The following is a 25,699-nucleotide window of genomic DNA, read 5'->3' as shown; positions in this document are numbered from 1 at the left end:
GCAGCCAATTGGGGCCCAGCAGGCTAGTATAAGAAATGCTGCAGGGCTAGATAGAGTGAGATCAGTTTCTTGTTAGATCTGGAGGAGAGTGGATGGTGTGCCTGGCTGGCTGAGGGAGCTGCAGGACCTCACACAGGGCAGTGCTGCCAGAAGCCTGGGAGAGCAAGAAGGAGCTTCAGGCTGGCTGCTGGGACTTCACAAGGACAAGACCCTGAGGTGAGGGTGAAGAATGTGCTGGAGCACATGGGGAAGTGGCCCAGGGAATTAGAGCAGCAATGCAGCTTAGATAAAGGGATGTGGCATGGCTGCTATCTATAGGGTCCCTGGGCTGAGAGCTCAAGTAGAGGGTGTGGGTCTGGGTCCCCCCCACCAGCCACTGGGAAAGCCACTGGGCCACTGGCACCCCAGAAGGGGAACTTACCTGTAGTGGCCCAGCTGGTGAGCTGTGGCCAGAAGGGCCCTGAGAGGGCAAAGACATTGCCCCCAGGGAGGGAGCCCTGGGGCATCACTTTATACCAGAGCAGGGACAGCTTGTGAGAGATGATACAGGGGGCCCTGAGAGAGGCCCCTGTTGGATTTGTACCCTAAAGCGTTTGCTTTGTTTTTATTTCCCATACTGACTGTGTGTGACTCAGCCAGAGGGCTGAGTCACCAGGACCCACCATGAACCGAGAGAGAGAACAGGCATATGCACTGAGACAGGGTCACTTGCATGAGGTGAGTGCACCCCATTACAGTCAGTCTGTGTTAGCTGTGCTGTTACTCCCACTCCTTGGGTTGTAATATGTGTCTGGGAGACAGTCACTTCTTGAATTCAAACACTGAATGAAGAAATTCTTCTCTCAAATTAATGGAGACCAAGCGGCTCTTCTGTAAACAGAGACCGGCTGTGGGGCAGGCCTGGCATGTACCATATACACCATGGACCTAACCACAAACCTCTCTACCCAATGGCTAGAGCGAACTCCAGAAATAAGCAACCTCTAAGGATTGCTTTTCATTTAGAAGCAAAATGGCACCACCCATGTTAACCCACTGCAACAAGGGCACCTCTCTGGGTGAGCATGCCCATTAATATACCCTTAGAATCCTACCACACGGCAACGGCCCAGTTGCAGGCTGAGACCTTGTTTCCAAACTACAGCCTAAGTGTGCTCCACAGCATGACAGCATAAGATATTTTTCGGCTTGCTGCCCCTTTTGATGGGTGTATGTATAAGTCCCACAATGCAAACAAACATACTTCAGGAGGCAGTGTGGCCTAGTGGTTAGGGCACTGAACTAGCACTCAGGAAACCTGGGGTCTATTCCCAGATCTGCTGTTGGCCTGCTGGATGACCTTGGGCAAGTTACTTCCCCTCTCTGTACCTCAGTTTCCTCATCTGTGAAATGAGCTTATACTGACTTCCTTTAAGTCCTTTGAGACCAACAAGCGCCCTATATAATCAAATTAGAATAAAACAACTGACCACTTCACATTCAAAACTGCTAAAAGCAAATGGGGGAGGGGTCATACACCCACCCTGGGGAAAGGAGAGAGGAAGGCAATATGCACACAGCCAGCAGTACTCCGGATGGAAAACACCCGGGCAACTGTTTTCAAAGTGAGCAGAGATGATACCCGATGGGTTGCCGGGTTGAGCCAGCCCCACAGCAGGATGGACTGCCTGGAAGGACCTAGGTACCCATCAGGATGAGGCTTGGGGAGGAGGTCTTAAATTGCCATAGTCTGCACACCCAAACCAAGATGCCCACCTACTACTGCTCCCCGCACAAGCGGCCAGTGACAGAGCTGCCTTGATGTGTATATGACAGTGATGGTGCCTGATATGGACTGGTGGGACTAGGCCAGCATAGGGCAAGCAAGCTTGCATATGAGAGCACGTTTTCATACCACATAAATCTCTGGACCAAGAGAAGACATAAAGTAGGAGAAAGACTCCTGATTTCCCAGGGTTGAGAACAGACAGTTCTGACCCATCCGCTGGCAGTGTCTCTCCAGCATCCCTGCATGGGGTGAGGAGGGAGCGTGCTGCTGCTTTAAATCTGTAGCAAGAAGCCAAGCCAGGGGGACCAGAAGAAGGTTCTAGCCAGACCTCTGCTCTGGGGATGGAGGGACTGTAGGACTAGCCCAGCTTCCCTGCCTAGAGAAAAGTCTCTGGAGTGGGGTTAGAAGAAAGTGACCCTCTCTGTGAGGTGCTGCCGCTGTCACATGGCCTCAGGTGTGGACACATTCTGAGCCCACAGAAATAAGAGGCAAAGAAAGTGCCAGAGTGCAGCCTTTCAGCTTGCTGAGGTGTGGGGGTGGCGAGTGGAAGGACCTCCTCCCTGGATGCTGAACAGCAATGAACCATCACACAGCCAGCCGCGAAGCACAGGTCAGCACAGTCCTGCAGTGGGAAGCAAAGCTGAAAACCTTTATAAATCATTTGCCTTTGTGGAGGAAGCAGATAACTGGGTGTTTGAGGAGTGTTTCAATGCAAACAGGGATGTAATGTGCATGGGCGTGCTGTTGCCAAAGGGCCACACTCCACCATCCTTATTCATGCTGTGTAGTGCCTTACCCCACACATGGGCTACACCCAGAGTAAGGTACTGCTGAGTGATCGCTTCATCCCTGGAACACAAGGGGCAAGCACCACAGTGAGCCTATGAAAATGGAAATCGCCCAGCAAGGAAGCTGGAGCAAGAACCAGTAAAGGAGATCCCCTGAAGAACCGGGACGCCCCATTAAAATCCCTCTTAGGAGTCTGGAGTTCTCTGGGCAGAAATGGGCCCTACTCATCTGCCACTACCAAATTCATGGTCCACTTTGGTCAATTTCATGGCCATAGGATTTTAAAAATAATAAATGTAATTATTTAAGCTATTTAAATCTGAAATTTCATGGTGTTGTAAATGTAGGGGGCCTGACCCAAATGGGAGCTGTGGGGTAGTTGCAAGGTTATTGCAGGGGGGTTATGGTTCTGCTACCCTTACTTCTGTGCTGCTGCTGGCAATGGTGCTGCCTTCAGAGCTGGGCAGCCAGAGAGCGGCAGCTGCTGGCTGGGATCTCTGCTCTGAAGTCAGAGCCCCCACCAGCAGCTGCGCAGAAGTAAGGATGGGATGGTATGGTATTGCCATCCTTATTTCTCTGCTGCTGCCTGCAGAATTGGACCCTCAGTCAGCAGCCACCACTCTCCAGCCACCCAGATCTGAAGGCAGCGCAGAAGTAAGAGTGGCAATACTGCAACGCCCCTAAAATAACCTTGTGGCCCCCCTGCAACTCCCTTTTGGGTCAGGACCCCCAATTTGAGGAACATTGGTCCCCTCTGTGAAATCTGTATAGTATAGGGTAAAAGCACACAAGACCTGATTTCACGGGAGGAGACAGGACTTCATGGTCCATGATGTGCTTTTTTTTCATGGCCATGAATTTGGTAGGGCCCTACAGATGCAGCATGGGAGAACACAGGGCAGCTGAGGTCTGCTGGGTCTGGAAACCCATGCAGGAAATGTAAAGAGGAAGGATGTTGGGGGCAGGTCTGTGATAGCCCCAGGGCTCAAGGGAGAGCCAAGCAGTGTTAGCCACAACTGTGGGGTACTGATCTCAGCATTGGCAATACAGTCAGATTCAGACTTGGGGCAGAGGTGACTGCAGTTTGTAAAGAGGCTTTTAAGGAGACAGGCCCTCACCCGAAGCTAGAGAAGCCCAGGATAGTGCTCAGTAGCCCTGCAGGGCCAGGTAGATTACCTGGTGAATGCATAGCTTGCACTGGCTACAGAGGCAAGGACTGTGTGCATGGGGCCTCCTGGCTGGAGTCACAATCAGTGAGATGGGCCCTCCTGAAACACCCAAGGGAAGCAAAACAGCCTGGTTAATGAAGAACCAGTGAGGGTCCTGCTGCCCTTGGTGCTCAGTACCAGCCCCAAGGTGCCAGTCCTGCTGCTCCCCAGAGCGAGGTAAGAGCTAGACAGCAGAGAGACTGGAGTAGCAGAACATACTCTGGACCCAATGAGAAGGGCTCCCCTTGAAAACTGGGGGCAGTGACTGTCTGCAGAGACCCTGAAGCTGGGAGCAAGGAAATGCAAACTCTCCCCACTGTCACATGACACAGGTCAGAGACTGTAACTGGAGGTAAATATGGCCCTTGTCATACTGACAAAATTCCAAAGCGCTTTATGAACTCTAGAGTTACATGGATCACTTTGGGCCCTGTTATTAAATGGCCACTTCTGGAGAAGAACATGTTACTGTGCATTAATACACTGACAGTACTCATTAGTTTAGGACACATTACAGACTAACACGGCTACCACTCTGAATCAGCAAAAAGAACGAGGAGTCCTTGTGGCACCTTAGAGACTAACACATTTGTCTAAGTAAGCTTTCGTGGGCTAAAACCCATTTCATCAGGTGCATGTCTCCTGCTGATAATAGCTCACTTTAATTGATCACTCTCGTTATAGTGTGTATGGCAACACCCATTTTTTTTCATTTTCTCTGTGTGTGTGTGTGTGTGTGTATATGTGTGTGTGTGTGTGTGTGTGTGTGTATATATATATATATACATACACACACACACCATCTCCTACTGTATTTTCCACAGCTTGCATCCGATGAAGTGGGTTTTAGCTCACGAAAGCATATGCCCAAATAAATTTGTTGGCCTCTAAGGTGCCACAAGTACTCCTCGTTAGTTAGGACAGGAAGTAAAGAAGTAAATTATGGTCTATTGAAACCCCAGGGAGAATGTATGTAGGAAGGACGAAATTACTCTGATGGCTTTAGGTGCTGCTATTTCAGTTAGAGCTGTCATCTTTGGGAAAGGCTCCTACTGGACAAGAGTCAGTCTTCATTGCACAGCAACTTGGAGACCTTGTCAGGTGGGGTCGTGATGATGCCTGGACATTCAGGCTGTTTGTTTACTAGTTGTGCAGGCCAGAAGAAGGACCCACAAAGTCAGAAGCAAGCCTGGAAAATTGGGTGGCAACCCTGTTCTCACCTTCCACCTAATGAGACTTTTCACTACTGGAAACTCAGGCCTTATCTTCAAGCTCAGAAAGCAGTTATGGTTAGAAAAGAGATTCTCTACCCTTCCGTGTTCCTTGTCCCTCTTTAATGTCCAGATCTAATGCACTCAATGTTCAGATTTTTTTTTCCTCAATTGCCAGCTCTGCAAGTGGGATCTGAGAGTCAAGCTGCTGATTCTTTCGCCACCCTCATCAATATTCTGGCCTCAAAACTATTGAGTATCTATATGTAGATTCAGTCAAATACTAAATAATTAGAAATAATATTAATACAAAGCCAGATTGAAAGTGAATAGAGAACTAGATGAACCAAAAACCAGAATGTCTGTCCTGCAGGAAATACCAATGTTTCAATATTTGTTTTTATCCCAACTTGGGATTAAAGTCAAAATATCAAGTTTTTATGGAACAAAACTGGCTGGGCTACATCTTCTATTAGGCACTGTGGCAGGTCAGCCAGAAGGAGAGATTGTCAAATGCAGTTTAGGGCCCCCAGGAGAGAATGGAGTTGTAGTTCTGGTTTCTCCACAATCTGCAATGAGGCATCATGGTGGCTCAGGCAGATGATGAAGAGAGCAATGTCAACCCCATTCAAAATGAAACATTTCATTTTTATTTTCTTGATGGAAAATCCATATTTTCCCCTGGGAAACTTACACAACCATATTTTCCAATGGGAAAATGTTTTGTTTGGAATTTTCCAACCAACTCTATTTGCATGTAGTATATGTGATCATTTATTGCTATGAATAAGAACAAATACCATTGGCTAAGCAAACTCTTAGCCCCACAAAACCAGAACACTTTAGAACAGAACACTCTTCAGATTATGTTTTAATAACTTGCTATTGTCATAACCCCTTGTAAAGTTACTATACAGGAATTCCAGTGCTGATCATTTTTAAAGGTGGAGATGTCTCTTTCTAGGAAGACATTTTAGCAATAATCTATCCTGGAAACAATTTTCTTCTTTTCAAAAGAGATTTATTAATTTGTTTTAAATAAATGGGACTAATACACTCGTGACCAGTTAAAGACCTTACTGTGAATGCTTCTTGCTTATATTATTGAACTCTCTACCAAGTCAAAGTAATTGTTTTAAAAACATGGGGTCAGATCTGTGACTAGTGTAAATTGGCTAAGCTCCGTTTAAGTCAATGGGGCTGTAGAGTTATACCAGCAGAGGATTTGGCTGAGATTTCACAAGTGAGAAATGAGACAAATGGCTTCCCTTCACAATATAAACTAGCACTGTGCAAAAATTTCTCTCAAATTGCTTTTTGATGGAAATTTATTTTGACTCTATGAAGTCTTTTATGAGAAGTGTCTGCTTTCCATGGAAAATTTAAAGTTTTTCATTGAAAAACTAAACACTTGAAAACCAAAATATTTTAATTTGGAAATGCTCCTGTGGTGGCTCATGGGATTTGTAGTTCAGTTACCTCCTGTCCCCATTCTCCTTTATGGGCCAATCTCCATGCCCAGACTACATCTCCCATGATCCACCACAGCAAGGTACTCCCATGATGCTCTGCCTCCCCTCCCCAAGCAGAAAGTGTAGTGCATCATGAAGGAAATAATCAGACCAAGGAACATAGCCTGTAGAGGAGAATGGGAGCATGAGGTGCCCATACTGCAACTCCCATGAAGCACTGCAGCATTTCCAAACTGGTGTGTGCTTTGTTTTGGTTTTTTTGTGGGTCAGTTTTGGCCAAAAAATTTTGAATTTCTGTCCAGTCACCCTTTTCCTGGGGGGGCGCTGGTTTTTTTGAACAAGCTCTACAGCCCTTCTCCCCAGCCTTCAAACCAGCATCCTGACAGGGTTTGAGTTCATGGCCAAGGAGGAGGGGATGGAAAGACCAGCAGAGACAGGCTCTGATATAATGAGAGCATAAGAAGCACTCAGTGCTGTAGGAAGCTGCCAGAATGCAATGGAACCTCTTCAAACCGTCTGCTTCTCTCCTGTCTGCTGGTCCATTCTGAGCCATGATCAGCGTAGGCCTTGAGGATGAGAAGGCTGCAAACTAGCCGTGCTGCAGGCGCCATCGTGTGGGAGCCAGTCTCCTTCGAGCTACTTAGCTTCAAGCAGCAACTTAAACAACTATTTGGACAAACCCAAGTATAAGACTTGTGGCTGTAGTTCAGCACTAAATGTCTGTTCAAAGCCAAATTCTCAGCTGAAATTTTTGGCACCGAGCTTTTGATTCTGCTGATGATGCATGGGGCAGAGCAGAAGGGACTACACTCTACCGTCCCGCAGCTTTTTTGGCTCTGCAGGGCTGGCAGGAATAAAATTGTATTTTTACCAGTAAGCTCAGTGAATACATCTCCTGGGCTGAGGGAAACAGCAGCAGGCACAGGATCCTCTTGCCACTTTTCGGATCATAACCACATGCTTAAATCCTTTGGAGACGCATCCTGAGATGCTAAGGGTGGAGAGGTTACCCTGGAGATGGCCAAACTCTTGCCACGTGATCTGTGTAGGTGAGAAGACACTTACAGGACATGAATTTGGGTCTCACCCAAGCTCCAGGGATGAACTAGCTACAGAGCTGAGTTACCTTTGGTGAGGGTTATTGTGGGTGTTTGGTCCTGTCTGTGGAAGGGAGCAGTTAGTGACAAATAGTGAACCTACCTCATTTGGGTGGAGTCATCGCAGATAGTTCCCTTAAAAACATCCACTCAATGTGCAGCAACAGTCAAAAAAAAAAAAAAAAAGCTAAGAATGTTAGCAAGCCTTAGGAAAGGGACAGATAATAAAACAGAAAATATTGTAACCCCTTTATATAAACCCCAGGCGTGCCCACACCTTGAATACTGCATGCAGTTCTGGTCACCCCATTTAAAAAAAAAAAGAGAATTGGAAAAAGTACAGAGAAGGGAAACAAAAATGATGAGGGGGATGGAACATCTCTCCAGCTGAGGAGAGATTAAAAAGACGGGGACTGTTGGGTTTAGAAAAGAGATGACTAAGGGAGAAGTGGGGGAGATTATGACAGAGGTCTGTGAAATCATGAATGGGGTGGAGAAAGTAAATAGGGAAGTGTTAGTTACCCTTCACATAACACAAGAACTATAAGTCACCTGCCTAATTTAATAGGCAGCAGGTTTAAAACAAACAAAAGGAAGTACTTGTTCACACAATACACCCTGTGGAACTCATTGGCAGGGGATATGGGCTCAAAAAATAATTAACTGAGTTCATGGTGGATGGATCCATCAATGGCTATTAGCCCAGATGGTCCGTGATGCAACCCTACACTCTGGGTGTCTCTAAACCGCCAATTGCTAGAAGCTGGGAGTGGACAACTAGGGACAATCACTCAAAATTGCCCCGTTCTATATGCTCCCCCTGAAGTTTCAGTCACTGGCCACTGTCAGAAGACAAGATACTGGGCTAGGTGAACCCACTACAGCTGTGCTTATCTTCTTATGTGCCTCGTCTTTAAAATTCCCATTTCAAGGCTCTAATCCAAGGGCCAAATTCTGACCTCAGATGAGCATGTGGGAGGATCCTAGAACTTGGCCTGTGTATTTAAACATTTATCTCGGATGGACTGGGAGACCCTGTGGCCTAGACCCCGACTGTTAACCTGGATCTCTTGGGTAAGGAAAGACACCAAGCTAGGGAGGCTGTGAGGAAAGCAGTGAGCTGGACTATCTGGCTGCCATCATACAATCATGTTCCCCTCCACTTGTATGATCTCTCCTTCCCACATCTTAGAACATCGCATAGAATGCTGCTGTTGAAGATGCTTCTGCAGCACTCTTGTTTCACCCCCTTCTCCATGCAAACATCACAGGTACTAAAACAACACACATCACACCATGCACTTGCTTGTCCCTTTAAGCCTCGGTCCACCCTGCCCCCTGGCAAGGTGTGAGGGCGGTGAACAGGTCTCTGGGCCTGTACTGTGCAGTTGCTCATGAATGCTGCTTCAGTCTGGAATGAACCTTTTCTCTCATAAGATGCAACATCCCTCTTGTTGGCAAAGACTCAGCCTCCAAAGTTCAGTGCCCACCAATCAGAGTCGCCCAGGCATGCAATATAGGTCATCTGTGGCCAGCCGGCCCTGCCCCCTCCCACGAATTGTTAACTGCTGGGAACCATAGCATTCCAATGTCTAAGCCATTGAGCTGAAGCTCCCATGGCACAAGCCAACACAGAGACTAGCTGGAGGGTCACACATTTACAGCACTGAGAACTAAATGAAACACCAGGAGACTCCTGATTGGTGATGCTGCACTTTTGAAAAGGATTTTCAGTTGAATTGAAAACTCTTATTGCTCTGCTGGGGAGAAAGAGGTAACTTTTGCTGTCTGCTTCCCTGCTGTTCCTGCTTCTGGCTGGATAGGATTAGTTTCTTTTGCTCGCTGACATCGGACCTGTAACTGGAGAGGCTCTGAATCCCACTGTTGTATTCTTTAGGTTTAGTTATGCTAAATCTTGGCAAGAGAAGAGAAAATAGCAACGCTCTAGCACCCTGTTCATCTTGTGAAAACCTCTAGCTTTGGTAGGCCCACAGAACAAAAACATGGCACTAGAGAGAAGAAATGCCAGACCCCAAGCAATGGTCTGAACTCTACATGGTGATCAGCAGAGAACCAGCTCGGGGGGCTTATAAAATGAAAATGTTCTTTGTTTTGTTTTACCAGCTGTGTTTAGTGAAGAGTAAAAATCCCCACGTTCTAGGACTTCACAGCATTCGAGTAGAGGATTCCGAATATTTGAGTGACACTGGCTGTTTCTCTCACTTCCTCATGTCTCCGCTGCGGGCAGGGTGTGAATGGCCACTCGTGCAGACATACCCGCATTAGCTGTGGTCTAGCTAGCTCACTAAACCTAGCAGTGACAAGGCAGCCGGGCGGGCTTCAGCATGGGTTTCACAAGCCCACCTGACCCTCCTGGTATGTTCTACAGCCAAGGCTGATGCTAGCACTGCAGTGTCCTCACTGTTCTTTGTCATGAGCTAGCTGGAGTGCAGGAATGTCTATACGAGCTGCAAATCACACCCCGGGCTGCAGTGTAGACATCCCCTGGGGAAGGGAAAGAGATCAGTGAGCGAGAGAGAGCGGGGGAAGGTGCTGAGCTAGGACATGGAGAAGGGAGTGAAGAAAGATAAGACAGGGAAGCAGGAGAGTTTTACTGCCTGATGTTCTGTGGCACCTATGCCTTCAGATGGAGCTGCGGGTACTCAGCACTTCTGAAAACCAAGCCTAAAATGTCTGTCCAGCTGCAATCCCCTGGTGCCATGGAAGGCCCAGGGTGCACCTGCTGTGCTAACTGCAGGTGGGTGGTAGCAGGTCCGGAGTGCCAGCTGAGCACTCCCACACGTGTCCTGGCCGGGCACCTTGGCACAAGAAATGTTGATTCCCGGTAACCCAGTGGCAATGGGTTAAGGACAAGATCCCTGCGTTGGTGCTAGAGCCCCAGATCTGCTGTTTATAGGTTCCTTGTTGTCACATGGGCATTGTCTGCACATCAGTCACTAAATGACTGGAGAATAGCTAATGTGATGCCAATTTTTAAAAAGGGCTCCAGAGGTGATCCCAGAAATTACAGGCCAGTAAGCCTGACTTCAGTACCAGGTAAACTTGTTGAAACAAAATTGTCAGACCCTTAAATGTTGAGGAAGAGCCAACATGGTTTTTGTAAAGGGAAATCCTGCCTCACCAATCTACTAGAATTCTTTGTGGGGGTCAACAAGCATGTGGACAAAGGGGATCCAGTGGATATAGTGTACTTAGATTTTCAGAAAGCCTTTGACAAGGCCCCTCACCAAAGGTTCTTCAGCAAAGTAAGCTGTCATGGGATAAGAGGGAAGGTCCTCTCATGGACTGGTAACTGGTTAAAAGATAGAAAACAAAGGGTAGGAATAAATGGTCAGTTTTCAGAAGGAGAGAGGTAAATAGTGGTGTCCCCAGGGGTCTGCACTGGACCCAGTCCTATTCAATGTATTCATAAATGATCTGGAAAAAGGAGAAAAACAGTGAAGTGGCAAAATTTGCAGATGATACAAAATTGCTCAAGATAGTTAAGTTCTAGGAAGACTGCGAAGAGCTACAAAAGGATCTCTCAAAACTGGGTGATTGGGGGTCTAAATTAGCTGTTACCACTCAAGAAAGAGATCTTGGAGTCATTAAGGATAGTTCTCTGAAAACATTCACTCAATGTGCAGCAGCAGTCAAAAAAGCAAACAAAATGTTGGGAATCATTAAGGAAGGGATAGATAATAAGACGACATATCATATTGCCTCTATATAAATCCTTGGTACACCAATATCTTGAATACTGCATGCAGATGTGGTCGCCCCCATCTCAAAAAAGATATATTGGAACTGAAAATGATTCAGAAATAGGCAACAAAAATGATTAGATGTATGGAACAGCTGCCATATGAGGAGAGAGTAATAAAACTAGGACTTTTCAGCTTGGAAAAGAGATGACTAAGGGAGGATATGATAGAAGTCTATAAAATCATGACAGGTGTGGAGAAAGTAAATAAGGAAGTGTTATTTACTCGTTCTCGTATCACAAAAACTAGGAATTACCAAATGAAATTAATAGGCAGCAAGTTTAAAACAAGCAAAAGGAAGTATTTTTTTTCACACAACGCACAGTCAACCTGTGGAACTCCGTGCCAGAGGATGTTGTGAAGGCCAAGACTATAACAGGATTTAAAAAAGAACTAATTAAGTTCATGGAGGATAGGTCCCTCAATGGCTATTAGCCAGGATGGGCAGGGATGGTGTCCCTAGCCCAGCGGTCTCCAACCTTTTTTACACACAAGATCACTTTTTGAATTTAAGATCAACCCAGGATCTACCCTGTCCCTTCCCCGAGGCCCCGCTGCTTCCCTGGGGACCCTCCCCAATCACTCATGGGGCTGAGAGGAGCAAGGAATGGGCGGGAGGAGCCAGTGGGCTGGCAAAATCTCGAGGCGCAGTGCAAGCAGAGCAAGCCGGGGCCCCTTCTGAGCATGGGCCTGGCTCCATGGTGCCACTCGTGCCATTGTAAACCCAGTACTGGAGGATGGGGTGAGGGCTCTGGGAGGGAGTTTGGTTCAGGAGGTGGCTCTGGGCTGGTGCAGAGGACTAGGGTGCAGGAGGAGGTGAGGGGTCTGGGAGAAAGTTTGGGTGCAGGAGGTGGCTCTGGACTGGGGCAGGGGGTTGGGGTGTGGGAGGAGGGCGGGTGAAGTGGAGGCTCCAACCAGGAGGTGCTTACCACAGGTGGGTCCCTGCCTGTCCTGGCCCCACGCTGCTCCTGGAAGCAGCTGGCTGCTGACATGTTTCTGTGTCCCCTGGGGAGAATGGGGGTACCAGTTGTCCATCTGCTGCCCACAAACGCTGCCCCCACAGCTCCCATGGGCCGGTTCCTGGCCAATGGGAGCTGCAGGGATGGTGCTGGGGGTAGGGGCAGCATGCGGAGACACCTCACACACACACACACCCCCAAGGGGCCGCAGAGATGTGCCAGCAGCCAGCCGCTTCCGGGAGTGGCGTGGGGCCAGGGCAGGCAGGCAACTTGCCTGAGACCTGCTGTGTCGCTGGACTTTTAGCAGCCTGGAGATCGCGATTGACTGGCAGAGGCTCCAGGATCAGTCCAGGCTGGCGACCACTGCCCTAGCCTCTGTTTGCCAGAAGCTGGGAATGGGCGACAGGAGTGGATCACTTGAGGATTACCTGTTCTGTTCATTCCCTCTGGGGCACTTGGCATTGGCCACTGTTGGCAGACAGGATACTGGGCTCGATGGATCTTTGGTCTGACTCGGTATAGCCGTTCTTATGTTCTCTGTCACCAGCGCGGTTTTCTTCCCTCGTTGACAACCCCAGGAGAGAAAAGCGCCACTCCAAATTAAAGCTCTTGTCTGAGCTTCCATGCAGGGAGAAGTGAGGATTTGAGGTCAGAGAAGGAAGCCCAGGGACAAAGCTGAAGACTGACAGCTTGCCCCTGATGATTGGTGACAACATGCCATTTCTGACCTCTCACTCCCTGAGCTGGGACCACTGTGCAGGCAGAGAGCTCAGCCTCAGGGCTGGAGGGAGAGAACGGAGTTCCTCATTTCGCTCACCAGCATCCCTTCCACCTGACTTCAAGGAACACCGCTAGACTCAACATCACAGTCCTCAGTGAATGCTGCATGGGGGGTGCTAGGAATCTGAGCTCCATGGCTAAGTGTCTGAAGTTGCACCAATGACTAATTCACAGGTTGTGCAAAAGGGGGTGAAGGCCACGTAGGGTGAAATCCTGGCCCCACTGAAATCAAGGGCAAAGCTCCCATTGAATTCAATGGGGCATGATTTCACCTCTGGAGTTCAGAAAAGGGTGAGCAGCTGGAAAGGGGGATGGGGTCAAAAGAGGAAATATCAGGGGGAAAGTCTCTGAGGCAATTCAGGGGTGGTGCCCAGAGACAAAACGTGACTCTGGCAGGGATATGATGTAAAGCTGCCTCTCTCACCATGGCAGAAATCCCTGTGGCTCTTGGCAGCACACACACAGCCCCCCCCGACCCTCCTCCCCATTGCTGTCAAACACCATTTCCCCATGCAAAGTATGTTTGAAATATTACCCAATTGGCACCATTTTATACAATATTCAGCTAGCTTGTACAGACTGAAGCCATAGTAATTCTCTGCTCAGAGTGGGGGTAAGGCCAGGGGTTGGGAGCTGGTTGATCTGGATTGCCTTCCTGAATCTGCTTCAGAGTCTCTGGGTAACCTTGTGCCATTCTCGTACCCTCTGTGTGCCTCAGTTTCCCCATCTATAACATTAGAAGAAGAATACTTCCCTACCTCACAAGGGTCCTACCCAGCTAATTACTGAAGCACCTGCTTAAATCCCACTAGCGCTGATCAGGAATTCCTTGGTAACTGTTTTCTTGTTGAAAATGTTGATTAATCAAAATCAAAACAGGAAAGGATAAGTTTGGCCAAAATTCTCAACTCAAAGAAATGTTGAAAAGCAAGTTTTGAAATTGTCAAAATGTCCCGTTTTGACCTTTTTTAAACCAAAAATTCTGGTTTCCCGGTTTGAAACAAATTTTAGTTTCAAAATTTGAGCTCATTATAGTAAAAAAACCCCAATTTTAAAATTAAATAAGTTGAAATTAAAGCAAAATGTTTGTTGATCCAAACCATTTTTTTTTTAAATCTCAAATATCTTCCTAGAATGGGAAAATCACATCCTGCCCAGCTCTAAACCCCATTGATTTTAAGCAGATGTGTAAGTGGTGCCCTAAATTGGAGCCAGAGAGATTGCAGGGATTAATTCATTCTTATTTGTAAAGCATTTTGAGACCCAAGTGCAAAAGTATAACCCGTTTTGCATTATATATGGATAATACATTATTTGTAGATAGAATAATTAATATATTATTTCCAGATGAACATATTGCTTGTATTATATATATTTGTACCAATTATACATTTTACTTTGTTTCTATAATGACATTATACAGCATATGATATAGGATTGAAGTTACTCAGTTTAAAGCGATAGGTATGATAAATTATTCAGAGTAAATGCGATAAAATACATGGCTGTTTTCAGCATATTCCCGCCCTTTCCCATCGTATGCAATGGTTTCAGTTTTAGAACATGGAAACAGTTCTTTAAATGTTAGTGTTACACTGCACCCCTGAGCAGCTCATCAGGAGCCAGGACTGAACCTGGGATGGGTAGCTCTCAAAACATGAGCCTTTACTGCCCGAACTAATATAAGAACAGCCATATTGGGCCAGGCCAATGGTCCAACTAGTCCAGTCTCCCGTTTTCTGACAGTGGCGGTGCCAGATGCTTGAGAGGGAATGAACAGCACAGGGCAATCATCAAATGATCCATCTCCTTTTGTTCAGTCCCAGCTTCTGGCAGTCAAGACACAGCAATGAGGAACCAGGCTGTAGCAGGCTCATCAACCTTTGTGTTTCTGTGGCCCAGCCACTGTGCCACTGGAGGGTGACAGAGCACTGCACTGAGTGGGTTACACTGGCAGTGTGCCTGATCGCTTGTGCGGAAATGTTTCCCACACATCTTTCCCTCACAGTGGTTGTCCTGAGGCCCAGACTCTCCATGTGTCTCTTCATGGGCTCTTTGTGCAGCGTCCTCTGCAGCTGGGAGGGTTGCTTGTCTCTTTCTAAGCGCCAGGTGGATCAGGCCTGAATCCAGGGAATTCAGGCCTGATCCACCTGGCACATGCTGAACAACAACTCCCTGTGGCCTCTTGGTGATATCAGTTGTCCATGCTTCTCAGCAGATGGCTCCAGGTTTGATCCTGCAGAAACTCACCTCAGTAATTTTTGCCATTGACTTCAGGAGGGCTAGTTACATGAGTAGCCTCACTTGAAGTATTCCTCACTTGAGTAAGGGGCTTCAGGATCAGGCCCTTATGCCCTGATCCCATGAAAGTCCACTGCAAAACTCCCATTGATTGTAATGGTGCAAGATCAGGCCCTTGATGAGTTTCCTACTGATCCCTACCAGCTGGGGCATGTAATGTTCCCCTGCTGCCAGCCCCATTGTGCCAGTCTGCCCAGTCTCTGAACCTGGCCTTGCACCTCTCAGCTTGCCCATGTATATCATGGGGATCATGGCAAAATCTCCAATTGATTTGTGTTCTAAAAGAAGTTGTAAAAGGGAAACCTGCAAAAATGCACGCACATCTATTCCACATGCAAAAACTTGCCCATGTCCACACAAATTGCCACTTTGCTTGCACAAAAGAAATAATTGCAGTCACAATGGCCTGCTTGGAGTGCGTGAGGGCATGTTTTTGTGGAGGCATACACATTTTTGGGGAAACACTACTGCCTGTGAAAAGATGCCTGGAAAAACTAACTCAAAATTCACTAAGCAAATATGTCTTCAAAATGGAGTAGAAAAACATTCCTTTCAAGACCTTGCATAATTTGGGTAGGGTCAGTCTGAGGGGACTTTTATGTAATAATCCAAGATGACCAGGAAGGGTGGAATCGGTTAAATACTTATGGCTTTGTGGTGCTTTGAATATGAGGTACTAGGAGATCCTGGAATTACCCTGAATTTGTCCATCACCACTTAATAGAATTCTAAAGCACAATATCCACTGGGACATGTGTGGTCATCTGGGTGTGAAGCTCCTACAGAACCACTGTTCAGTGAGGTCTGCCCCAGCTCCTACTATAGTCAATGGGCGTCTTTCTGTTGACTTCGGTGGAAGTTGGATCAGGACTTTAACCCTATTGTGCGCCACAAGCAATGCACATTTGGTGGGGTGGCCCACTGCACTATGTGGACAGAGGTCCAGCCATAGGGCCGTACATAATCAGGCAGCCAAAGGGTGAGGCTCGTTCCACTCTGGGTATAGTCAGGAGGGCGGCAATCAAGTACGTATAATTTCTTCCATCTCACAGATGATGATCCGACTGAGGGAGTCTCCTGCCTGTCTAGCACCAACTCAGACTTAGCTAACATTGGGCACCTGGGTCAGTCACAGACCGGACTGTTTTGTTCCACATATTCAGTACCAGGGGTTCTGAAGGCTAAGCACAACCCTAGCAGCATAAGTAGCATGTGTGCACCCGCATATCCATGACCCTGGCCCTGCGCGATTCTGTCGCTTTGCCCTGCTCTTGCAAACGGCTGAAGGAACGTTGGAAAGTTTCCCTGAGCTTGGAACATTTAGCTAATTGTGTGGGACAGGGCAGCTCTTGTTCACTCTTCAGCTGGGACATTAGTTACAGCGGGGAGCTCAAATTCTAGTGCTTGTTCACTTCCTTTTGTTATTTCCCCTCTCTGCAGATGGGGAGATTACGTCCAAGCCAATGGTGCTGTTCTTGGGACCGTGGAGCGTTGGCAAATCCACCATGATAAACTACCTCCTAGGGCTGGACGACACGCCCTACCAGCTGTACACAGGTAATGTGTGCTCCGGCTCGCCCATTGTTTCTGCTTAATGTGCTGTGCAAAGGGTACAAGCAGGCACTGTCACTCGTACATTCACTTCTCAAGTCAATTTCAGCCAGAGCTTGGCTGGTAAACATTGTCCCCAGCTGCTCTTTGAACCTCTCTTTTTACTCATTGCAACCTCCCAGGCTGTTAGGTGACAGCCATCACTCTGGTCAGGGAGGGCTTGAATCCTTGCAACCCTGCTCCTGTAAGAGTCAGAGGAATTGGTGCAGAGAAAGACAGATGAGATTCCTCTTCACCCCCCGGGATCAAGCTGTGCATCTGCCGAAGCAGCATTCCTACTTCCTGCAGTCCAGAGGCTCAGGACTGAGATCTTCCATCCTGATAGGGCATTGCACTGCAGGTCACTTTCCAGGCCAGCAGAGTAACAATCTTCTAACAAGGGGAACTTGCCCTTTTCCTTCTATCCTTCCCCTCCATGCGTGGAGCCAATTAATTTACTTTAACAACAGGCATGACATTTCCCATCTCCTCTTCTCAGCTCCCACTCCCTTTTATCCCTGAACACCGCTGAGCATAGCACTGCTGAATTAAAACCTGTACTGAGCTCTGGGCATAGGGAGAATCAAGGCACTAGAAAGCAGAGCTGGTCCTTTATTATGCTTTTCACACTCGTGATATCTCAGTGTAGATTAACCACTGCAGGAAAAAACTGCACTCATGCATCCATGGAATAGCTACAACCCGGTCTACACTATAGAGTTTAGGTCGACATAGGCTGCCTTATGTCAACCTAACTCTGTAAGCGTCTACACTAAAATGTAGCTGCCACCGGTGTAATCCACCCACTACACCAATTTAACAACTCCACCTCCACGAGAGGCGTAGCCCGTAGTTTGATGTAGTTAGGTCAATGCAGTGTCAGTGTAGACACTGTGTCTCTTATATTGACACTTGCTGCCTTTCGGATGCAGTCCCACGATGCTCCACACTGAAAGTCCTGGTGAGGACATGCACCGCTGACACAAGGAGTGTAGTGTGGACATGCAAAGCAATTTAATTACTGTGGTGGCTGTACAAACTAACTTAGGTTGTCTTAATTTTATAGTGTAGACTTGCCCTATGTTTCCTCAAGACATTCTACAAGGCATGAGGTACATGATATTGCAAGATGCTCTCTGACCATACCTGTTGCTTTGGATCACCCTCTGTATATTCATGAGTAAGCAGTATCCTCCCCAGATAGTATCAGACACCGAGTCTGACTCATTTCCAGCAGGAGAGCTTAGACTTTAGAGCTCACCTTCTCTGCTTCTCTTGTTACTGGACAGGGGCTGAACCCACCACCTCTGAGTTCACAGTCATCATGCACGGCCCGAAGCTGAAGACCATCGAGGGCATTGTGATGGCTGCTGACAGTGCACGCTCCTTCTCTCCCCTCGAAAAGTTTGGGCAGAACTTCCTGGAGAAGCTGATCGGGATAGAGGTGCCTCATAAGCTTTTAGAGCGGGTCACCTTTGTAGACACACCGGGCATCATTGAAAACCGCAAGCAACAGGAACGAGGTAGTAACCTGCTTTGTTCATTGTAAGACAGACCAGAAAAGAAGGAGCAATATAAATGTGAGATAACAACAGTCCCTTGCTCTTCTACAATGCTGTTCATCAGTAGATCTCAAAGCGCTGTAGTATTTTCCCTGTTTTACAGGTGAGAGGAAAAAAGTGACAGTGGCTGATCCAGGAAGAGCACCAAGGTCTCCTGAGGCCCAGTTGAGGCTGTATTCATTAGGTCACACACAACAAAGGGCCAGTGAGGAGGTGTTGCTGGGCGTTTATTTGTAGATTGCAGAAGCATCAAAATTTTGCCCGCCTGTGTTTGTAATGGCCACCTGACACAGGCCTCAGGGACACACCCAATATTCATAAAATAGAGCAGATAGAGCATACTTCCTCTTTAATATGGAGGGGCAATGTTCAGAGACTTAAGCAAGAAGGGGGTGTTTGTGGCCTTTGGGCTGTATTTAGCCTATGGGCTGCACTTTGCCAATTATTTTCTATCATATTCTTAAACCTTTGATCCAGGCCCCTGCCAAAACCTCTGTGTTAGAGCAGGACACGATGGAATGCTGGAACACCACAACTTCCAGGATAACGTATCTCACAACTGGGGTAGCACTGCTGGGGTTTGTCACCCCATAGACTAGATACATTAGGCAGCATTGGAGTGGCCAAAGCATGGCCTCAGAAAACAATCAGAGCACAGATAATCAACAACAGGCTGCAGAGAAAAGGAAAGTTTGGAAGTGACTTGGAAAGAATTTAATTCCAGAAGAAGCAAAACACACCCCCAACCACTAGGAGGCAGCAGTGTGTACATCAGAGTGGGCCCAGAGGTGAAAGGCAGTACCACCATATTAATAAAATGTTTGAATGGTCTACTAAAATCTGTTATTTACCTATATGCTCATCAGTGCATTAATTACATGGCATCCCCACCTCCGTTCTCTCAATGTCTACCTTAAATCCAGGGGGAAATCCTGTTCCAATGGCAAAACTCCCGTTGACTTTACTGGGGCCAGAATTTTATCAGAGAATGCCAGCTAAGGCACCAGTGCTAAGTGAATATAGACTGATTGTGGATATTGGCGCCAAGCTGATCTGCGATGGTTTTAGTAGCTGAGAAACAAGATTTCCCACTGCATGAGGTCTAAGTCTGAAGGGGTCTGGACATGGTAGGCCTGTGTCGTATCTATGCTGGTGACTGAATGGATTGGTCCTGTATTAGATGTGGGGAGCTGGACATTTCTGGTTGATTTTTTTCTCTCTCCTTTCCCAAAGGTTACCCATTCAATGACGTGTGCCAGTGGTTCATCGACAGAGCCGACCTCATCTTTGTCGTCTTTGACCCTACAAAGCTGGATGTGGGTCTGGAGCTGGAGATGCTGTTTCGTCAGCTGAAGGGCCGGGAGTCTCAGATAAGAATAATCTTGAACAAAGCGGACAGTCTCGCCACTCAGGAGCTTATGAGAGTCTATGGCGCCTTGTTCTGGAGCTTGGCTCCTCTGATCAATGTCACTGAACCTCCCAGGGTCTATGTCAGTTCCTTCTGGCCCCCGGAATATCACCCTGAAACCCACAAGGATCTGTTCCTTAAAGAAGAAATCTCGCTCCTAGAAGACCTTAACCAGGTGATTGAAAACAGGCTGGAGAATAAGATTGCCTTCATCCGCCAACATGCCATCCGGGTTCGCATCCACGCCCTCCTGGTCGACCGCTATCTGCAAACCTACAAGGACAAAATGACCTTCTTCAGTGATGGGGAGCTGGTATTCAAGGACATTGTAGAAGACCCTGACAAGTTCTACATCTTCAAGTCTATCCTGGCAAAGACCAATGTCAGCAAGTTTGATCTCCCCAACCGCGAGGCTTATAAGGACTTCTTCGGCATCAATCCTATCAGCAGCTTCAAGCTGCTAGCTCAGCAGTGTTCCTACATGGGAGGATGTTACCTGGAGAAGATCGAAAGGGCCATTACTCATGAGCTTCCTGATCTCTTGGGGAGTATTGGCTTGGGGAAGAAGCCCAGTGTTCTCTCCTGTGACACAACTGGCTGTGGTGAAACCCCAAGGAACCGCTATAGGAAACCATAACATGCTATGTACTAACATAACCATTCATGTTTTCCTGTTGGTGAATGAGCTTATGTCTTATCTGTCCAAGAAGCCATGGTTTATTAACCCTTTGAGTGCCACACTGGCAAGAGCTACGGTACAACGAGGACTTTGAGTCATTGACATTAATGGCAGAGGAAGCGGGGTGGGCATAGAAAAGAGAATAAAGAACTGTGAATTCCTGACATTATCTTTGTTATTTTAAATAGAAAGCAATGTTTAAGCTGTAAGTAAAAGTAACAAATGGTGAACTAACGCTTTAGCTGCTTTTTCGCTGGTACTGAAGTTCATGAGTGTGGAACAAGAAGTTCAACCTTTGCATACACTAAGCAGACAGGGAGTAGGAAACGCAGACTCTGGAATGATAACCTGGAGGAAGGCTCCGACACCTTGACCTGGAGAACTGGAGAGGGTCACCGCTGGGGAGAGAGAGATCCAGCAGAGTAAATGTCAGCTTTTGGTGGCTGTATATAGGCATGAGGACCACAGAAATGCCTATACATAAATAATCTGTTTATTTTCTTTCCAAGACTTGTAGGCCATCAGGTTCAGTTCTTTGTGAGCTCCGTTTGGATTACAGTTGAGCTATAACTCAGAATCTTTAGCATTCACCCAGGTATTAGTCCTCTCCTATCCCCGGGGTAGGGAAAGAAAGACCCCATGTCCATGTTTAGACTGGATTCAGTCCAATCTCTGGAAACATATGGCATTGTTAGCACCAAATGCATGTCCCAGGTGGGATTTGGAAGTCTGGCTCAGAAGGAGAAATGGACTAGAGCTGAAAGAGCAATGGCACTTGAGTTACATTTGAAAGACAGTGGCTGTAACTCAAGAAAGTTCAGAAGAAAGCCTTTGAAAGCACCGGTCTGTCCCTGTGCCTGAGAAGAGGCAGAGAGCTTAGTGTATGCATTTGCCGTTAGCGTCATGCAGTTGCTGGCAAGTCAAGCACAAACCTTGGTAGGGCTCAAAGGGTTAATCGATTTGCATTTTGACCTTGTTTATGCCAGTGTTGCATGTTTTCTCCCAGTCAGATCCCTGTGTTGTTGTTCGGTTTGGAGGAAGACAGGTACACCCTCCGTTTCACAGCTGTTGCCTGTTTTCTCTTCCAAACTTTTTGCTGTAGGTTAGGCAGTCAAAGGTATCTGGGCCCTATCTTATTTGGGCTGAGCCAAGCAGTCATATTTATTTGTTGGCGTTGCCATGTTGTTCACCTGCCCCAACACACCAACACCCAAAATTGTGAGTTGCAGGAAATGATGCCATCAGAACCAGTTCTAGCCTCTTTGTGGACATAGTTCATTGTAGATGGCAACTAAGGCACAGGGGAAGTATGGGAGCCCTCTTCACCAAGCAGGTATTGTTTGGTTGCAATGACCCAGCATGGCTGGTGGTTGAGCTAAGCACTAACTGAAGAAAAAGGTGGATGTTGCCCTGAACGGTGAATGGTGTACGAGACCTGGTAAATAGCCTTTCCTCATTATTCTTCCTGTCAAATGGACCAGAGGCTGGTCTTCAGAGAACCTTCTGAGTGAAAGTACTCACTGTAACATGCCTATGGGCCTTATCTGCTTGGGGTCAAGAATACAATGAAATGCCAAGCAAAGCAAGGCAAAGATAGAAAGACAATAGGAAAAAGAGCCATATGTTGGCTTTTTAAAGAAGAAACTTGAGCAGATGAGAAAGCGGAAGGTGCTGACCAGAGCCTGTTGGGAGCTTGGCATGGGGTCCGAAAGGCAGCACCTCTCTGATTCACATGTGAGAATAGAGATGGAGCTGTCGCTACAGGAGAACCAAACGTATCTAGCACTGGTCTGGAATTCAGCTTCCTTGCTGCTGAAACCTTGAGTTTAAAAGAAATGGTCTTTTAAAGCAATCCAGGTGAGTTCTAGTGGACACTGTTTCATGGGTGCTTGACTTGATCCAAATGTGTCACCCTGGAGGACACATCCGATGGGTAATGCGTCCCCAAAGGCTGGGTGCTGGAGAAGAAACAAGCACATCGATGAGTACTGCAAGAGGGCAGGTTACATGCCGAGGGATTTTGTGCACAGCACCGAAAGGAACCGGGGCAGCTAATGAAGGCAAAAAGAGGCGTCCGAGAAACTGGCATCCAAAATAGCACAAAGAGAAGTGACATGCTGGTGAGTCAATATATAGTGAGGTCTCAGACTGCCTTGGAGCTGCTTCCTCCATTCACTTCTATTCTTCTTTTACTCACTTCCTTTTACGTTACCCCATTGCTCCTCCTCCTCCTTCTTTGTCTTGGTCACCCACTTTCTCACGTCTTCTTGTTCTCCATTAAGCTTACCGGCTGCTCCTGTCACTTGGCCTAGTTTTGCATGGTTTTCTTAGGAGCGAATGAAAAAAACTGTCAAAACTGTGCTAATTTTGCCACTGCTTCTGCCATCACATTATGTTTTATTGTCACCATAAGCAAATAAGTCTGTTAAACTTTTCTAATTCTCTGTGCCTTATTCTTCCTGCTTGTTCTTTGCCTTTTTGTTTCTCTTTGCTGTGCTGTCATCTTCTTTTTTTCTTTCCCTTTTCTTCAGTCTTTCTCCTGCCTTTTCTTTCCTCCGTTTCTTGCCATCCTCTTTTCACTATACCCAGGTCCTTCCTTCCTAGTTCCCTCTAGGTCACTAGCATCCTGCCGGTCATAAAGCTACTGCTCTCCTTTTGGGTGTTGGTGTAGGTGAGGATTATGGTGTGGCTGGTGTTACCAACACGATATAGACGGAGGAATGCTAGCAGCATTGAGGAGGATGTAAAGCATGGTTGTCTACAGGTACTGGGCCTGTTGGTTGACGTCCTGTTGGGTAAGCATTCATTGACAATGAAGATCTCTGCATATACTCAAGAAAATTTCCTGTAATTGGATGAGTTCACCTTTTCACATGCGACTGACACAAGCACAGTACTGGCTCAAAAGCCCAGCATAGAGGCTCATGCACTGATCGTAACCACCTTCCCATCTGAAAATTTACACTAGGATTCTCTTTTTAAAAGCACTCCTGGCGCTCCAACTTTAACCCCCCTGTGGCCTGACATAAGGTGACCCTTAAGAAACAATGGACCTAAGAAGTTGAAGAGAGATTTTTGTGCATTTGTTTAACTGCACATCTAGCTGGGCCCACTCTCAGCTCTTGTTGGCTGCCACAGCCCTTGCTGGGAATCTGACACATTTCTGATGGCCTTTCTTCCCAAGCCCCTTGACACTTGAAATGACTTGCATGGCCACAGCAAGTGATTGTTAGTCTAAGGAGGTCTGTAGTTCAAAGCCCACCTCACCTGGCCCAGTCTGATTACAAAGCAGGCTCCTACCATCAATCTGACCGTCTCTGTTCTATGAAACAAAATTAACTTGATTAGAAACAAAATATAAAGCATGACATGAGTGATGTGTCTCTGAGTTACAGGAAATGCATCAGGAATGAAAACAGGGAGCCTGAAGACTTTTTTTTTTAAATTTTGCTAAAAAACCCAACATCCCTAAACCCACTGTTGTGTGCTTCTTTTTTAACAGGAATCTGGACAGACACATTATAAGGAATTACATGCTGTAATATATTCCCAATTAGGTGTTCATGATAATGTGCATTTGGATAAAATTGTTGGTCCTGTAAATCATCCCGTTTAATAAAATCAGTATTTTTCAAACACATTCCATGGCTATATTTGCTTTCTTTGCCTGTCCACAGAGGTGCTGGAACCATGGACTTGCTTCTGTTGAAGTCAATGGGAGTTTTGTAATTGGCCTCAAAGGGAGCAGGATTGGGCCCCATGCAGTAGAGCGGTGCTTATACAAAACGAGGGGACGAAAGGACAGAATCCCAGATTGCGCCTCTGAGTTCCAAAGGGAAATGAAATGTTGCCCTCAGATGCACACAGGTGGCTCTGGTTGATGTTCATGCTGCTAACAGAAAGCATAGAGCAGTACCCAAACTGGACGGGGAGATGATGGTGGAATAGGGAAGCATCAGAACACCCAGCTTTCAGCCTTTGCCATACCGCAATCCCATGTTACAAAAGAAGGATGTTTTGGGACCCACACCCTCTCAGTGAGCCATAGAGAAGGGGAGAGCTCTCTTCATAGCTCCCCACACATGGCATAGTGGATCATCTTAGCTTTAGGGGCGAGGCACTCCTCCAAACTCAGCTTCTACTGCCTCACCTCTCCTGCAACCATTTCAGGATGTGCTAAAAGGGGCACCTCACCTAACCACAATCCAGCTGGCACAGTGCTCCATGCTCACCAGAGGAGAGCTCCCCCATCATCTTCTTGCTCTCCCTCACCCAAGAACCCACTGCCAGGCCTCTTCTCCCTTTCGGGGCCTCGCAGAAAAAATGGCTCTCATAGGACATGGCTCACCTGGTACCACTCCAGTACAGGAGCATCGGTTAGGAATAAGAGGCATTCTTTAAGGACACATTCAACCCACACTTTCCCAGTTAAGGTTTGCGCTGGACACTGCTGGGAGCTGTAGAGTCTTCAGAGGAAGGGCCATGGGCACCACTGGAGGCAGTTCAATGAAACTTCTGCTCAGCGTGCAGCTGCGATCAAAGCAGCTAACAGTATCAGGATGCATAAGGAATGGGATGGAAAATAACATAGAGAATGCCTTCAATCAGTGATGTGGCTTTGTGCAGCACTGGTCACCCTATCTCTCACATGACAGGGCAGAACTAAAGGGGTTCAGAGCAGGGTGATGAGAATGACCAGGGGCCTGGAAAAACTCTCATGAAGAGATACTGGAAAGGCTGGGATTATTACCTTAGAAAAGGGACAAATCATCATAAAAATCTATGAAACAATGAATGGGCTAGACAAGGGCAATGAGGACTTCTGTTCTCCCTGTCCTCGAACATAAGAGCAAGGGGACAGTCAGGAGATTAAAAGGTGGGAAATTCAAACTCCAGAAAAGGAAACACTTTGCCCACACATGTGATTACACTGTAACACTCGCTGCCGCAGGAAGTCACTCAGACCAAGAATTTAACAAGATTGTAAAGGGGACTGGGTATTTATATGGAGACTATGAATATCCAGTTATTGTAATTAATGACGACAAATTCTGGAAGGCGTATTAAACCTCACAGCGCAGGGTTTAGGTCAATCACTAACTAGCAGAGAC

General features: G+C 47.0%; 1 protein-coding gene across 1 annotated transcript in view; it reads left to right on the top strand.

Annotated features, from left to right (window-relative positions):
* Positions 1-20,809, top strand: part of SRL (sarcalumenin) — a 93,137-nt gene extending 72,328 nt beyond the window's left edge. The window contains exons 5-7 of the mRNA XM_073361534.1: positions 16,790-16,906; positions 18,229-18,462; positions 19,735-20,809. Of these exons, the coding sequence (XP_073217635.1) occupies positions 16,790-16,906; positions 18,229-18,462; positions 19,735-20,546 (1,163 nt within the window). The 3' untranslated portion in view covers positions 20,547-20,809. The remainder of the gene's footprint in view (positions 1-16,789; positions 16,907-18,228; positions 18,463-19,734) is intronic.
* The last annotated feature ends 4,890 nt before the right edge of the window (positions 20,810-25,699 follow it).

The sequence above is a fragment of the Lepidochelys kempii genome, chromosome 10 (genome assembly GCF_965140265.1).
Source record: "Lepidochelys kempii isolate rLepKem1 chromosome 10, rLepKem1.hap2, whole genome shotgun sequence".
In the NCBI taxonomy this organism is placed as follows: Eukaryota; Metazoa; Chordata; order Testudines; family Cheloniidae; genus Lepidochelys; species Lepidochelys kempii.
This window is presented reverse-complemented; position numbering and strand designations above follow the sequence as displayed.